The sequence below is a fragment of the Astyanax mexicanus genome, chromosome 17, assembly GCF_023375975.1.
Source record: "Astyanax mexicanus isolate ESR-SI-001 chromosome 17, AstMex3_surface, whole genome shotgun sequence".
NCBI lineage: Eukaryota > Metazoa > Chordata > Actinopteri > Characiformes > Acestrorhamphidae > Astyanax > Astyanax mexicanus.
This window is the reverse complement of record NC_064424.1, coordinates 977,849-994,184: the sequence shown is the minus strand read 5'-3', so window position 1 is coordinate 994,184 and position 16,336 is coordinate 977,849. Positions and strand designations below refer to the sequence as shown.

The 16,336-nt window shown below is 35.0% G+C and overlaps 2 protein-coding genes across 2 annotated transcripts in view; both read right to left on the bottom strand.

Annotated features, from left to right (window-relative positions):
• Positions 1-1,815: 1,815 nt before the first annotated feature.
• On the bottom strand, positions 1,816-3,835 carry zgc:110222 (ASCH domain-containing protein). Its single transcript, XM_022666535.2, has 2 exons — positions 3,308-3,835; positions 1,816-2,175 (listed from the first exon to the last, which is right to left on the bottom strand). The coding sequence occupies exons 1-2, from the start codon at positions 3,564-3,566 to the stop codon at positions 1,955-1,957; spliced, it is 480 nt and encodes a 159-aa protein (XP_022522256.1). The 5' UTR covers positions 3,567-3,835; the 3' UTR covers positions 1,816-1,954.
• A 952-nt stretch (positions 3,836-4,787) lies between these two features.
• Positions 4,788-16,336, bottom strand: part of map4k6 (mitogen-activated protein kinase kinase kinase kinase 6) — a 49,902-nt gene continuing 38,353 nt past the window's right edge. Inside the window, exons 22-33 of the mRNA XM_049466740.1 lie at positions 15,732-15,816; positions 14,912-14,991; positions 13,456-13,516; positions 13,230-13,353; positions 11,011-11,069; positions 9,914-10,017; positions 8,320-8,497; positions 7,837-7,905; positions 7,150-7,236; positions 6,997-7,067; positions 6,459-6,514; positions 4,788-5,627 (exon numbers count right to left, since the gene is read on the bottom strand). Coding sequence (XP_049322697.1) covers positions 5,540-5,627; positions 6,459-6,514; positions 6,997-7,067; positions 7,150-7,236; positions 7,837-7,905; positions 8,320-8,497; positions 9,914-10,017; positions 11,011-11,069; positions 13,230-13,353; positions 13,456-13,516; positions 14,912-14,991; positions 15,732-15,816 — 1,062 coding nt within the window. The 3' untranslated portion in view covers positions 4,788-5,539. The remainder of the gene's footprint in view (positions 5,628-6,458; positions 6,515-6,996; positions 7,068-7,149; positions 7,237-7,836; positions 7,906-8,319; positions 8,498-9,913; positions 10,018-11,010; positions 11,070-13,229; positions 13,354-13,455; positions 13,517-14,911; positions 14,992-15,731; positions 15,817-16,336) is intronic.

Here is a 16,336-nt window from a genome sequence, read left to right as displayed (position 1 = left end):
CATAGTAACAGTATATTGTAACGTTGTAACGTTTAAAATTCACAAATGTAAAAGTAAGTTGAACACTTTTTCCATTTAATGTAGTAAAAATAAAAATGGTTTTCATCCATTTTTCCAATTTTTAGTTTCTTAATTCTGCCTTTTACAAACATAATTTAAGGAATTATATTTTTAGATTTGCATTTTTTTCTCCCACAATATAATCCAATTTATTTAATTTTTAAGAAAAAAATCTGAAGGACAATTTTTCTTTTTTCTACAATTATGATTGTTATGGAAGTCCATTCCTGCCAGATCCAGCATGTACTATGATTTTATTTTTAAATACCAAGTCTCATTATTTTAAATAGTCGTTAAGATAATATCTTGTTTAATTTAAGATACTGTAACGGCACTATTATTCTAGATATTTTTTGTTAAATGTCCTTTTAAATGTATTGTTTTTATCATGTTTTATTCACGCTTTATTCTTATTTTATTTCCATTTTTATTGTTATACTCTTAAATGTTTTTCTCTGTGTATTTTCTAATTTGTAAAGCACTTTGAATGATCGTTGTGTATGAAAGGTGTTATATAAATTAATTTGCCTTGAGATATTATCTCATTATTTTCAGGTACTAAAACGTTTTTTTTTTTGAGATCCAAATTTATAATTTAAGATGTTTTATATATATATTTATTTATTTATTTTTCCTATTTCACTTTGCAGAGATCAATGTATAAAAAATGTATAGAAAATGTATAGAAAAAATTGAAGCTGCCTCCACGCTGCCATCTAGTGTCCAGTTTAATTCCCTACAGTTGATAAATAAATGAAATTAATAAATGATAAATCACTGATGATTCTTTATCTCATGAATAAATAAAATAAACAGTAAAAAATATAAAATTGTGTGAGGATAAAAATGTTTTTATTTATAAACAGAATATATTCTGTCGAACTGGGTTTAAGACTGCTCCTCTTTTATATAAAATATGTACAAAAAATACATATAAAAACAACAAAACAGGTTTTTATTTTTTCCAGTTTCAGTTTGTAGAATATTCCTGGGGTATTTTAATATTTATATAAGTATATTTAAGTGCTCTCTTATTTACTCTACTGTACTCTAAGTCTAACTGCACTAAATTAAATATTCCCAAAAACATATATTTTTACTAGACATCTTTAAGGTCGCATGTACCAAAAAAACGTGTAATTTTGAATGTATTAATGTATGTTTTTACACAGACTTTGGTAATATATAAATTTAAGCAACAAAAAAAGAACAAAAAGATTCGGCTCTTTTTTAGTGAATCGAGCCAAAAAATAGAACAGTCTCTTTAAAAAAAAAAAGACGGCATTCCAAACACTAGACTACATTACCCAAAATGCACCACCCCGCATAGTGACTGTATATTGTAACGGTTTAACATTTAAAATTCGAAAACGTTAAAGTAGGTTTAACACTTTTTTCCATTTAATGTAGAAATAAAATGTTTTTTTTTAATCTATTTTTTCCCATTTTTACTTTCTCAAATTCTGTCTTTCACAAACATAATTTAAGAAATTATATTTTCAGATTTGCAATTTTTCCCCCACAGCATAATCCAATTTATTTTTGTTTTTGAGGAAAAAAAAAATAAAAATTGAAATAAAAAAAGATTTTTATATTTTGAGATTCTGTAATTGCACTTTTATTCTAATTGATTTATTATATATTGTACCAAAAAAAACATATATGTCCATATATTTAGGTTAACACGTATTTCAAATTCTTTTTTTGGACATTTTAAACAGTTTGAACAGCTCTGGTCATGTGACACAACACACACCTTTTTAACAGCCTTTATTCAGTCAATATTTGGTGGAAATATTTGGATTCATCATTCTGTAACATTTTTGGACCCTTAATTTTAACAGAAATGAAAGGTTCTGATTGGTCACTGCAGTGATGGGTGGGATTTAATGGGTCAGTGTTGATGGGAGGGCAGCAGGCGCTCTGGGATGCTCACGGTCCAAACATCTTTACGTCCTCTCATATACAGCGGCTCGGTCAGCCAGCGCGGGTTCGACAGTCTGGTGAGGAACTTCTGGTTAAGTCCTGTCAGACACGCTGCTTCCTCCAGATCCTTTATCTCCTCTCCGGGAATATCTTCAGGACACTGCCACGTCTCCCCAACATCCACCAGACCTGCACAAAATATTTTAAAACCTTTTTAATCATTTATTTTTTCAATTTTATCTTATTTTCTCCTCAATTTAGAAGGCTAATCACCAACAGGGTCAGGGGAATTCAGAAAAAGGTGGATTTGTCCCTCAAAAATAATATCGCAGAAAAAGTAGAATTTGTTTTAAAATAAACTTTTACTTTGAAAGTGTGTCAGCCAGTGTAATTTGTGTGCTGTGTTTGCTGTTAGGAACTGCCTCTGGTTGTTGTCATGGGGTCTTTCACCTGTTTAGAAACGTCCTGCAGTCAAGAGCTTCACTGACCTGAGCTTTCAGGGATTTCACCAGCTTTACACGAGCAGTCAGTGATGAGAGCAATAACTCGCATTAATGATGGCTTGTTCTGCTAACAGACTGGGAGTGTTTGGATTATATAACGTTTATTTTAACTGCTTCCAAAAGGCTAAGTTACATTCTTTTGATAAAAGGACATCATCGTAAAAAGTGCTTTTTTAGAACAAAATTTTAAAACACAGGACACAACGCTTCCGTTTTTTTAAAAAAGTGTGGAAAAAACGTAAGTATACAACAGAATTGACATGCCAATACATAATAATAATAATAATAATAATAATAAACAAATCTGTTTTTTTTATATTATGTTAAATATTATCAGTTTTGCATTGCACGCATATTTTTTTCTAACAGCAGTAAATGTAATGTGGAGTAACATGTTTAGGTTGTAAAGTCAGCTTTGGTTAAATTTAACTAATAATAAGAATTCCACATAAGTGGTTCTACATCACAATAGGGTGGGCTTTGATTCATATCAGGGACGTTCCAGGATTTCGGTACATTTTAGGGGTGGTCACTTCTGAAAATTTGATTTTCAATTTGATCATTTTTAGTGATATATTTATTAAATACAGGTAATAGACTATCAAAAAGTTTTATTCGTCAAGCTCAAGTATCAAATCAGTTTTTTAAATTAGATTATGCAATATATTTGGTAATTTACGGTAACAGGGTTGCATATTTTTCCACCAAATTTTACAGTTTGTCTTATAACAAGAACATTGTTCAAAAAAAATATTCATTTAGATATTTTGGATATGAACATTTGAAACCAAGCCTTCTAACACAGACCCAGTTCTCACCTGCAACGACTCCCCTCCCGAACCTCTCCCCGGACTCCAGCAGCTGCTCCACCTGCAGGGGCTCCATCCTGAACCTGTGCTGCAGGATCTCCCTCCACTCCGCCCCCTCCCACTCCACCTGCGCCACGTGCACCGCCAGCGTGCAGTTCCTCAGTCCCGCCAACAGGGGGCGCCACCGCGTCTCCACGCGCTTCACCCCGTTCAGCACCAGACCCGCGTACGGCTGCCTGAACGACAAGCACGCGACTTCTAACGGCATCGCGATTAAAGCGAATCAGTCCCGAACAATAATCCGGATTAACTCAGAGCGGAGTTCATATTTTTTGAGTTCATATCTGTTCAGAATCCAGCCTGCATTAATAAACTGAGCTTTTCTGAATACATTAAACCACATCAATACGCATTTATCATTATATAATTAATATAAACTGATCAAATAACCAAATATAACTTTCATTTAATATAAAATGATCAGACTGCTGAAACGCTGCTGTTTACACGATTCAGTTTCTTCTTCTCTGATCATTTCCAGTAAAAAACGCGTCCAAAAACACTCTGCTGCCTCCCTGCGTTCACTAAACACACAGGGTGCGTCCCAAACCGAACACATGCTCCCTACTTAGGCAGCCTTCTGAGACAGGAAGTTTAGTTAGAGCAGTTTATGAAAACTTATTAGTCTGCTACAAATACAGTTTCTTTGATTTTACCAAATTGAAAAACTCTGGAATATAATCAAGAGGAAGATGGATGATCACAAACCATCAAACCACCAAACTGAACTGCTTGAATTTTTACACCAGGAGTAAAGCAGCATAAAGTTATCCAAAAGCAGTGTGTAAGACTGGTGGAGGAGAACATGATGCCAAGATGCATGAAAAAAAAAACTGTGATTAAAAACCAGGATTATTCCACCAAATATTGATTATTTCTGAACTCTTAAAACTTTATGAATATGAACTTGTTTTCTTTGCATTATTTGAGGTCTGAAAGTTCTGCATCTTTTTTGTTATTTCAGTCATTTCTCATTTTCTGTAAATAAATGCTCTAAATGAGAATATTTTATTAGGAATTTAGGAGAAATGTCTGTAGTTTATAGAACAAAACAATAATTTAATGATCTTTATATCAGATTCTTTTCCCAGAGATGTATATATCTGTATTTTTTTTGTGGGAAAACTCAAAAATTAGGTTATTAAGCTAATATACAGTGTTTAGACACTAGAAGCTGTTTTCAGCAGAGCCAGTGTGTCCTTACAGTAAGTGGTTGGTGTGGTGCAGTGGGTAACACCCTTACCTGCTAGTGAGCTACCACATCATGAATGTTTTAAAGATTTTGGCGTGACTGCTACTGTATTTGGAATTACTTTTATTTTATAAAACGTCGTTTTAACTCATTCAACTAGCACTGTGTTGACATAATTTGCCTTATATAATTATGTGCTTAATCATAATGTGTCAACATACATTAATAACCACAAAATTCAATTCCATTTTAATGTGTATTCTTATTCACATGTATTCTTAGTAATTAAATAAATACAGAAACAAACATCATAACTAAAACAAAAATAGTTAATAAGGCACCCCCACCACCTACAGCACTATCAGACAATCTCAGAAGTTTATAAATGTGTTTTCATTTTTTTTAAATAGATCCTAATCATTTACATTTCTTAATTTTTTTCTCTTAGGTTTAATAGTGTAATGACCAGCATACTTATTATTATATTTTAAATAATTAACAATACTAATCAACAATGCTCCTTAAAAAATAAAATAAAATAATAAAAAATCTATATCTAAACTATAACAATCCATAAAAGGATTATTATAGGATTAACCAATCAGAGCAGAGCAATAACGATTACATTCACTGTATCAGGTACTGTATCGGTTAACTCTTCAGGTCCAGGTTCTGAAACAGGTTCTCCTCTCGTTAGCATACGTTGGGCTCCAGTACGGCCCGAATCAGTCCGTCTGCATCCTCTCACAGAACCTCAGATGGTTCTGCTGGTTCTGCTGGTTCCGAGTCTCGGGCAGCTCGTCTCCAGGCCCCGCCCCGCCCCGCTGGCTCCTCCTCTTTGGGTGATGCTGATGGGCGTCTCTCAGGACAGAGAGGCTGGCAGTGAAGCTCCTGATGCTCCAGGTTCAGGACTCTTCCTGACCCGCTGTGAGGTTCTGTTCCTCGGTTCCGGGTGGTTCCGGGTGGGTTCTGGGTGGTTCTGGGGGGTTTCAGTAGCTGCTCTCGTGGCCTGTGAGGATGTAGAGGTTGCTGGGGGCGGTGGGGTCGTCTGTTGGAGTGCTCTGTAAGATTATATCCCTGAACCAGAGAATGTTAGTTATTACAGGTGACGTCAAATAATATTTTACACTAAAATCCACCCTGTCACTGTCCATCCTGTTACTGTCCATCCTGTTACTGTCCACTCTGTTACTGTCCATCCTGTTACTGTCCATGCTGTTACTGTCCACCCTGTTACTGTCCACTCTGTTACTGTCCATCCTGTTACTGTCCACCCTGTTACTGTCCACTCTGTCACTGTCCATCCTGTTACTGTCCACTCTGTTACTGTCCATCCTGTTACTGTCCATGCTGTTACTGTCCACCCTGTTACTGTCCACTCTGTTACTGTCCATCCTGTTACTGTCCACCCTGTTACTGTCCACTCTGTCACTGTCCATGCTGTTACTGTCCATCCTGTTACTGTCCACTCTGTTACTGTCCATCCTTTTACTGTCCACTCTGTTACTGTCCATCCTGTTACTGTCCACCCTGTTACTGTCCACTCTGTCACTGTCCATCCTGTTTATTTACATCCTGTTATTTTACATCCTGTCACTGTCCATCCTGTTTATTTACATCCTGTTATTTTACATCCTGTTATTTTACATCCTGTTATCTTGAACATTGTCACTGTTTACTCTCATTGTCCACCCTGATATTGTCCATCCTGTCATTGTCTATCCTGTCACTGGTCATTCTGTCACTATCTACCTTCTTATTGTCCATTCTTTTATTGTCCACTCTGTTATTTCACACCCTGTCACTGTTCACTCTCATTGTCCATCCAATCACTGTCCACCCTGTTGTTGTCCATCAAGTCATAGTCAACTATCCGGTCACTGTCCAAATTTTGGAAATTAAATATACCTGTTTGTTCCGAGGACCCTGAAGACCCGGCTCTCATCTGTTATCTCCTGTGTGACCTGCAGAATACAAAAACACAATTACTGTATTTCCTACATTCCAGCATTTAAATAATTTTTACATTCATGATTATAACAACAATCTTGAAGTAAATTCATGTTTGGAATAGCACTGCTGAGGTAAATGTATGATTAGAAAACCAATCTTGGAGTAAATGTTTGATAAGAATAGCACTGCTCAGGTAAATGCATGATTAAAACAGCACTGCTGAGGTAAATGTAAGATTAGAATAGAACTGCTGAGATAAATGTATGATTAAAACAGCACTGCTGAGATAAATGTATGATTTAAATAGCACTGCTGAGGTAAAAGTAAGATTAGAATAGCACTGCAGTGTATAGTGTGTATAGTGATTTGTTCTTTGTCTGATGGGAAATAAAAAGGTGTTCCTTGTAAAGTAAGACAACCATATGTATATGATATTTAATTCCTTTTATGATGAAAAAGAGGATAAATAAATTTAGATTGATAATTAATGTACCTCACTGGTTTGTATGCTCCTCCCCTTCAGCCCATGCTTCCAAAAGGCAAGAACACTATCCTGCAAACACACTGCAGAGAAACAGCAAATTAATACTTAATACTTAATAGATCCGGCGGCTGAACCACATTCAAGCTCATAAATCCCACTTACCCAGAGTCTCAACAGAGAAATCAAACTTCAGTTCAGACACCATGCCTTTACTGCAACGGCCCTGCAGATTCACTGCTCTCACAGTGTCTGAAAACAACAGACCAACACACAGTTACTCAACACACACAATAAACTGAAATATAAACATTAAACATAAACAAAACGCTGTTTAATCATCCTTACTTTTCAGAACTGATAATACAATTCGGCCACAAATGGCAAAAAAAGCAAAAAAAAAAAAAAAAAAAAATTGGTGAGTGACTTAAAAAGTAAATAGACGAAAAATTATATCCAAAAAAAATTAAAGAAAAAACTGTAATGTTTCCTCTAATGTCTCTTGATGTTCTTTTTAAAGCAATGACAGCAGCTGCACTATTGAGATACATTTATGATTACAGTAACAATGCTAAGGTAGATTCATTATTAGAATAGCACTACTAAGGTAAATGTATGATTAGAGTAGCACTGCTGAAGTAAATGTACAATTAAAATAGCAATACTGGGGTAAATGTATGATTAAAATAGCTCTGCTGAGCTAAATGTATGTTTAAAATAGAACTGCTGAGGTAAATGTATGGTTAGAATAGCTCTGGCTGAGGTAAAGGTATAATAAGAATAGCACTGCTGAGGTCAATGTATGGTTAGAATAGCTCTGCTAAAATCTAGAAGAGGATTACATGATCATACTTTCCAGAGCGATGAGGACCGTGTCTCGGTCGAGCTGGGTTACTTGTTTCACTTTAAGAGCCTCGCCGCCTGCAAAATAAAAATGATCTCATTAATAATCTCGTTAATAATCTTGTTATTCATAATTCATAATAATAATCATCTTATTTGGAATTTGGGAGAAATGTTGTCTGTAGTTTATACAATAAAACAACAATGTTCATTTTACTCAAACATAAACCTATAAATATCAAAATCAGGTGTTGCTATGGAATATGTTGTGGTTGCTATGATTTTGCTAAGCAGTTGCTAGGTGGTTGCTAAGGTGTTGCTGGGGTGTCTGTGGTGGTTGCTATGGTGTTTTGTTAAGCAGTTACTAGGTGGTTGATAAGGTGTTGCTAGGTGGTTGCTAAGTAACGTATTTGAATAATCAGAATATATTGTGTGATTGTACAGTAAGGTGGTGTGTGTGTGTGTGTGTTACGAGTGTGTGTGTGTGTTGACCTGGCTGTTCTCGGGGTGTATCATCGAGGTGTATGATATTAAAGTCCAGCTGTTCTGGGGCTCTCCCGGGGCTCTGGTTGCTGCTGTGCACACCAACACACACCTCCGGCAGCTCCTCAGACTCCTGAACCAGCAGCTCGAAGATCGGCAGCGAATCAGGGAGGCTTAAAGCTACGTGCTGAAACAGAGAGAGAGAGAGAATCATATCAGAAAGGTTACTTTAGTTTATTTATTTTTTTGCAAAAAATATACACACATAAAAAAATAGATAATAAAAAAGAGAAAAAATCACATTTTATATCTTGCATTTAAACAATTAATAAAAACTGAAAAGGTAGCTTACTTTGCCTATGCATTTAACCTATAATATATATATATATAGGCCTGGACAATAATTTGATATCGGTATTTATCGCGATAAGAAATGTTTCAATAACATTGATATCATTTTTGTGCTATATCGATATGTATTATTTACAGAATCTCTCACGGACAGGTGTTTTTTTACCGGTGTCACTTCACTGCAGAGCTGAACACAATCAGCCTCCGCTCAGCTTCAGCGCGGGATATTTTAGATGCAGAATAAGCGCACCTGAAGCTTCCACAGGTAGAAGCAGAAGAGATAGTTGAGAGAGAACTAATTCAGTGGTGTGGAAATTGTTCGGCTTTCGCAGGTCTGACAAACTTCAGAGTTCAGCTCCAAATTGTGCCGAAAAGTGGAGACGACTATTAGCAGCGGTAATACATCTAATCTGTTCCACCACCTCAAGCAATTTCACTACATACAAAATTCTCCTGCGATTTCGTAGTTTATGTTGTAACTAACTTATTTATAGTTGATAAAGCCTATAGGATTATTTATTTGACGAGGATATCATGTTGCTTATATATATATATATATATATATATATATATATATATATATATATATGAAGGCTTTTATATTCTTTATTCTGGTTGAAGCACTTCTGTTTTGATCTGTTAAATATGTTTACAAAAGAATAAGAAGCTCTTCCTCTGTTGTAATGTAAAGTTATTTATATTGGTAATATGTTTATAGGTTATAGTTTTGTGTTTGATAGAGATTTAATGTTTTTATTTTGCTATATGCAAATAAAAGTAAGCATCGATTTATTCTGACCATTTTTATTTCTAAAGTTTTATATAGTTTTTAAATTTAGTTTAAATTTCATCAGACAGTAGTGTACAGATTTCCATTGCATTCCATTTATTCCAGTTTTTCAGAGGCCTTAAAAGTATTTATATCGATATCGAAATTATATTGTATCGACCGAAATTAAGGAATATATTGTGATATAAATTTTGGTCATATCGTCCAGCACTATATATATTTATATATATTAATCATCTGTAAATTCACAATATATAGACAGCCCATTTATCCGTTATAAATTTGTTTACAGCCCTGTTTTTAAACATGATTTTAATTTTATAAAGAGAACTGCACATTCTTAATTCTTCATTGTAGTTATTTCACATCTTTACCCCACTGAAAGAAACACATCTGTTATAGAAAGAAAGGAAGGAAAGAGGGATTAAAATATCTGACAAATTAAAATAAAATTAAAATTACCTTGAGCTGCATGAACTTCTGCAGGGGCTCGTACCACATGAGAAGAACCAGGCCAGACGGAACCACAGCACACAGGAACACACTGTCTGTGTAGGGGTTCCTCACTGAGACACAGGATATTAAAATTCTAAATATATATATATATATATATATATATATATATATATATATATATATACACACTACAGAAATACACACACACTTCCTGTCTTAATCACAAAAAAATACTTGTGAATTCCAGAATTCCATTGTGGCATGAAGTTGACCAAGATTAAGGTGTTTTTAACTGAATATGATCATTTAAATTACTTATTTTGTAATTAATGATCTGTGCATATTGTCTCTGTCCATATAAAGTCAATATAAAAAAAGTTTATTTCAGGTATTGGTCCGATCATCAAGAAATTTTGGCACAGTGTAAGGGACAGTTTGTCTGTTTAAATTATGTAGTAAACTAAAAATTGTCAAAAATGGAGATTCTTCTTTTTCTTCGTTTTCTTTCTTTTTATGTTTTTTTACATATTAATATTTAATATTGAAGACTATATTACAGCTAAGGAGGGACATATGCAGATATGTGTGCCTCAACTGTTTTTATGTCTTTAATATTCATCTACAATGTAGAAAATTAATTAAATAAAACAATACTGAATGAGAAGGAGTGTCTGAACTGTTATGGTAATTCCATTCCATTTTAACAAGGCAGAATATTTAATATTTAAATCTGATTAAAATTCCTTATGCTTCTGTATTAATTATCTATCTATCAGTTTATTATAGAATTTCTTTTTATTAACGCTTGTGCTGATTCGTCTTGGTGTGCTATCAAGAAGTTTGCTGAGATCGATAATTGTGCTGTTTCCCTGGACATTGCAAATGCTTTGAAACCAATAAAACATTAAAATAAAGAATTAAATATATGCTATTTGTCTGGTTTTGTACACATAAAAACAGTGTTATAATGTAGTTTTGGTTTAAATTTAATCTTAGTAATCTTTAGTTCAATTTTAACTTAGTAGCTTGTTCCCATCTCTGGGATTTGGATTAAATAATCATTTAAAAGTCATTATGAAAACGAGTTCAGGAGTTTTTCTTACCTACACTGCATCTTCTACAGCTCTTGGTATCTGGAATCTTCACAGACATGGCATATTTCCTGCAGACAAACACATTAATATAACACATCAACACTCAATATATCATATACACTTCTACAATAATACTATTCAACACGTCACATAGACAGTTTATTCTAATTTCTTAGGCTACGTTAACATTTCAAAACAATCCACTTTGTTTAAATCAGATTTTTTGCTCAGATCAGATTAGTGTATCTTGTCGGTTCTCATTCAGTGTAAATGTAAGTGATCTGTATCTGTGTGTAATGTGAACACAGAATCTGTTCCTGAATCGTCTCACATGCTGCACATTGATACCTGTATAAACGTCTCCTTCTTCACCAACAACAAAAACCCTCATATTAGAGAGAGGAGAGACTCGTAGCTTTATAAAGGGAAATGGATGAGTTAGCAGCTCATATGTGGAGCATCTTTTGCTGGAGTGGAGAGTAAACAGCTGCTCTGAAGTTCATGCTCAGATCCAGGAGGAGAAAAAAGGACAGGTGGTTTGCTTTTGCTGTTTTTTTTGCAGCTATAGCTGCACAGCTGCACCAAGAGATGCAGTGTGGGTACGAGAGATAGAAGCATGTAGCGCTAATGCTAATGCGTAAAAGCAAAAGGACAACGCATGAATAACATGAATTTGACCGTTCACATTCATGTCGCATGTTCATGGATCGGATACATATCTGATTTGGGAACACATATGAAAGTGAATCGGTTATAAGATTTCTTTGTGCATGTGTGTAGTATTCTGGGATGTCTCAGTCTGTGCATGAGTGAAAACAGAGCATAGTAGTGTAAATAAGTGAGCAGTGTTTAACAGCACAGCACCGCGAGACGCTGTCCAAACACTTAAAGATCTATAGGAGAGCCATTAACCGTGCAGCTTGATTTAGGGCGTGTCAGTGTGTCTTTGCTATCGTAACGACAGGAAAAGTACACCTTGCTTGGTTCAAAGCGCAAAGCAAAAGTCATGTACTGATTCTCTTAATTAATCATGGGTGTGAAATAAACCAATCAGAGCATCTCTTTTAATTAAGAGCTCATCATTTTCTTTAAGAGTAGAACCAGGTGAGCTCTGACTTTGGTGGATTGCTATTGTAACGGTGCAGCTACCTGGATGTGTTCAACAAACTCTTCTCAGCAGAGGAAACTGAGCTGATGGTTGACGCTGTGAAGGAGCGATTCAGCAATGTTATTTTATTTACTATTCTGTTTATTGTTGATGTAAAATCAGCGGAGTGTAGCTAAGATAGGTATGGACGTCTGACTGTTGTCAGGGTTTAAATTGGTCAGTGGTGCATAAATTCCAGAAATGTACCTGAACACACCTCATTTCCAGACCAACACGCCCATCAGTGTAGATATATTCAGAAGCTCTGAAGCTATTTTAAGAGCATAGGCACAAGGCATGAAAATAGACTGTTGACGGGGTGCAAGATAACAACGAGCATCTTGATGCACCTTACGCAGGGTTTTTCATGACTTTTCCATGGCTTCAAGGCACATTTTCATGGTAATACGATTTTTAAAACATCAATGCAGACAATAAAGAACAATGAAACCAAAAATCAACTAAAACTATAATTAAAATAGATTATTGTAGATCTAAAATGAATCTGACACACAATCTTTAATAGAACTTGTGTCAGATCCTGAGAACTCCAGTGTGTAGAGTTAAATTATTGTATTTACTCTGAGCTGATGTATTTGAAGCTTGAAATTTTCTCTATCGATAAACTGAAATACAAAGATTTGTAGGACCAAATTTGGCCTTGGTGTGGGGCAGCAGAAAATTCCCGGTGAAAACTCGAAACAATCTGGGGTGAAAACTAAAAAAAATCCTATCACAGATCATTTTCTTGAGCCCGACCCGGCCGAGGAAAGGGTTGGGAAATCTTTTTTTTTCGGGGGCCGGGGGTCTGTGGAAATTTTGCGGTGGATTCAGGGGGGTGTGATTTGCATTTTTTCCGTACTTTAATACTTTTTTTAATCCGTCTTTCTAAAAACACATATTCGAATATTCGCTAACAAACAGTGCAGAATTTCCAGAGCTCAAAAAACGCTATTCGGGCCAGTCCTAAAAATGTGATTATTGTTTGACTCATGTAATCTCTGTGTTTAACCATTTATACCACCTCTGTTGTCCTGTAGTTCTTGGATTATGTAGAATAAAGAGTATAATCTCTAAATACCTGGAGTTGATTCTGGTGCTGAGGCGATGAGCGTTGATTGACAGGTGTCCTTGGCGCCGCTGCATGTTCCTGCGATGCTCGAACAGTGCGGGCAGGCTGTGTGAGGTCAGCTGAGACGACTTTCCTGAGAGCCAATAAAATTATCAGAAGATAAAACAAGACAATAAACTGATGCTGCAGATTTACACAGGTTTACATAACCTAACACTGAAAGAGTTAAACTCACCTGAGACCGACATCAGCACGTTATTCATGACGTACAGCCAGCTGCACCTCTGAGGAAGCAACTAAAATAAAACAAAAACTAATAAATAAATGAAGGAACACATAAGGAATCATGTAGTAACTTAAAAACTGGGTTAAATAAACTAAAATGTGAAGAAGTATTTAGATGCTCTTATCTGGGGAGCTGTTTGTTAACTTTGTGGTTTCTGAGGGTGGAAACTCTGATGAACTTATCCTGTACAACAGAGGAAACTCTCGCTCTTCCTTTACTGGTGCTGATGAGTGCCAGTTTCATCATTATGAAATGTTTTTGATGGTCTTTTTTGTGGTGACTGCGCTTGAGAATACTTTCAAAGTTCTTCTTTTTTTCAGACTGACTGACCTTTAAAGTATTTTTAAATTCTTTATTGAGTTGAGTAGTTGTTGCTTCTCATAATCTGGATTAGAACATTACTCAAATATTCACTATTCACTGTATACCTGTAACTCTACCTCTTCACTACTTTACTTTAACTGATGCTCTCAAACACTTTATTAAGAGACAAGAAATTCAAGTAATTAACTCTTGATGAGTTCAGCACAGCTGTTAACTGAAAGCCTGAATTCCAGGAGACTCTACCTCATAAAACTGACTGAGAAAATCCAGCAGAGATGTGCAAAACTGATCATCTAAACAAGAGGAGCTACTTTAAAGAATGTAAAATTTAAAAAATATTCTGGTTTGTTCAACACTTTTTTTTGTTTACTAAATAATAATTCTATATTTTTTTCTCTGTAGACTGGTACTGTACACTCACTGTTCTGACTAAAACATATACAGCTCTGAAAAAGCACTTCAGTTTCTGAATCAGTTTCTCTGATTTTGCTATTTATAGGTTTATGTTTGAGTAAAATGAACATTTTTGTTTTATTCTATAAACTACAGACAACATTTCTCCCAAATTCCAAATAAAAATATTCTCATTTAGAGCATTTATTTACAGAAAATGAGAAATGGCTGAAATAACAAAAAAGATGCAGAGCTTTCAGACCTCAAATAATGCAAAGAAAACAAGTTCATATTCATAAAGTTTTAAGAGTTCAGAAATAATCAATATTTGGTGGAATAACCCTGGCTCTGGTTTTTAATCACAGTTTTTTTCATGCATCTTGGCATCATGTTCTCCTCCACCAGTCTTACACACTGCTTTTGGATAACTTTATGCTGCTTTACTCCTGGTGTAAAAATTCAAGCAGTTCAGTTTGGTGGTTTGATGGTTTGTGATCATCCATCTTCCTCTTGATTATATTCCCTTCATTATCAAAGAAACTCATACTTTTCAAGTGCTCTCTTATTTTTTTACAGTTATATTCATTTATTCACTACTTGCTGACATTATTCAGCCGGAATACAAAAAAACACTTAGTGTTCTGCCAAATAGCTAAAAATACATTAATAATGTAGGTAATGATGTTACCTTCTCTATAGTGTCCTCGTGGAGCTCATTGAGGTTGAGGGTATAAATTCCCTCCTCTGCACCCAGGATCAGATGCTGGTCTGTGGGGGAAGAGATCCAGTTATTATCTGCTTTAATCAACCTGTAAATTAGCAGATTAATAACTAATTTGTACCCAAAAAATGACTTATTTTCAAATTGCATTGTTTGCTCTAATGTTAGGATTTTTTTGAACTCCTGCTGAAAATTCAGTGCTCAACACTGAAAATTGACTAATTTAAAATATATAATATAATAACTGTCTATTATATCGATGAATTATTGCAGCCTTATAAACTATCAGAAATTATTGACCTATAGAGGAGAAACTACACTCTAAAAAACAGAGGTACGATACGAGTACTTTTTTGTACTCGAAGGTACACTCTTTATAATTGTACCCTCAAAGGTACAATATTGGTCTTTACAGGGTCAGATTTGTTCCCTCTGAAGTACAAAGTCATTTCTAACAGCAATAAGTACAAATTTGTACCATTTAACCAGCCAAAGGGTACATTCAGTATTCTGCATCACTGTACTAATAAACAATATATATTTAAATTGCACATTTTTTTATTTGAAAGCCAGACAATTTTGTATCATCAAGTTTTTGAGCCATATTTAGTTGATGATAATGTTTATAATCTTTATGATCTTTACTGCCACAAAAACCATGGGTACAAAAAAGGACTTTCACTGAAAGGTACTTTTTTGTGCCTCAATATAAGGTACAGCCCCAGCGACAAGCTTTGTACCCTTTTAAGTACAAATCTGTACTTATATTTCTTAGAGTGTAGCCTACCTCTGGTCTTTGGTAAAACCCACGTAACGGCGCAGTGAATCTTCAGAGGACATCCGTTAAATATCTTGGAGAAACAGGCACCCATCTGCAATAAATAATACAATAATGCAAATATATAACATCACTTTAAGAGTTAAAGGAGAACTCTGGTGTAAAATGGACTTTTGTTGTAGTAAAACATGATAAAAAGTTCTTACCTTTGTTGAATAGCCCTCCTCCGCTCTCCTGCAGCTTTCTGAGATACAGAAATTTTGTGCAGTTTCTTCAAACAGGCTAGAATGGGATTTATTGGGGCATATTTTGACCCTGCAGATAAATCTTTTTACACTGCTGCACCCAGAGACGTAGGTTACGCTACGGGTTGTTAAGAGTGTTTTTTAATAAACTTCTTGTGCAGTTTTAAAGCTCTAAATGCCTCGTTTTAAATGTCAGTGCTCTCCGGATTCTACCAATGAAGTGTGGAGCTACTTTGAGTTGGATAACGATGTAAAAAGCGAATTATATGCAAGGTAAAATATGCCCCATTAAAACCCATTCTAGCCTGTTTAAAGGAACTGCACACAATTGCTGGATCTTGGAAAGCTGCAGGAGAGCGGAGGTGGGCT

Bases quoted from the DNA above. Each gene is read 5' to 3' on its own strand.
- zgc:110222 (XM_022666535.2), bottom strand. From the start codon at position 3,566: ATGCCGTTAGAAGTCGCGTGCTTGTCGTTCAGGCAGCCGTACGCGGGT. The intron at 2,176-3,307 runs GTGAGAACTGGG...TATTTTGTGCAG, and splicing joins CGGGAGGGGAGTCGTTGCAG to GTCTGGTGGATGTTGGGGAG.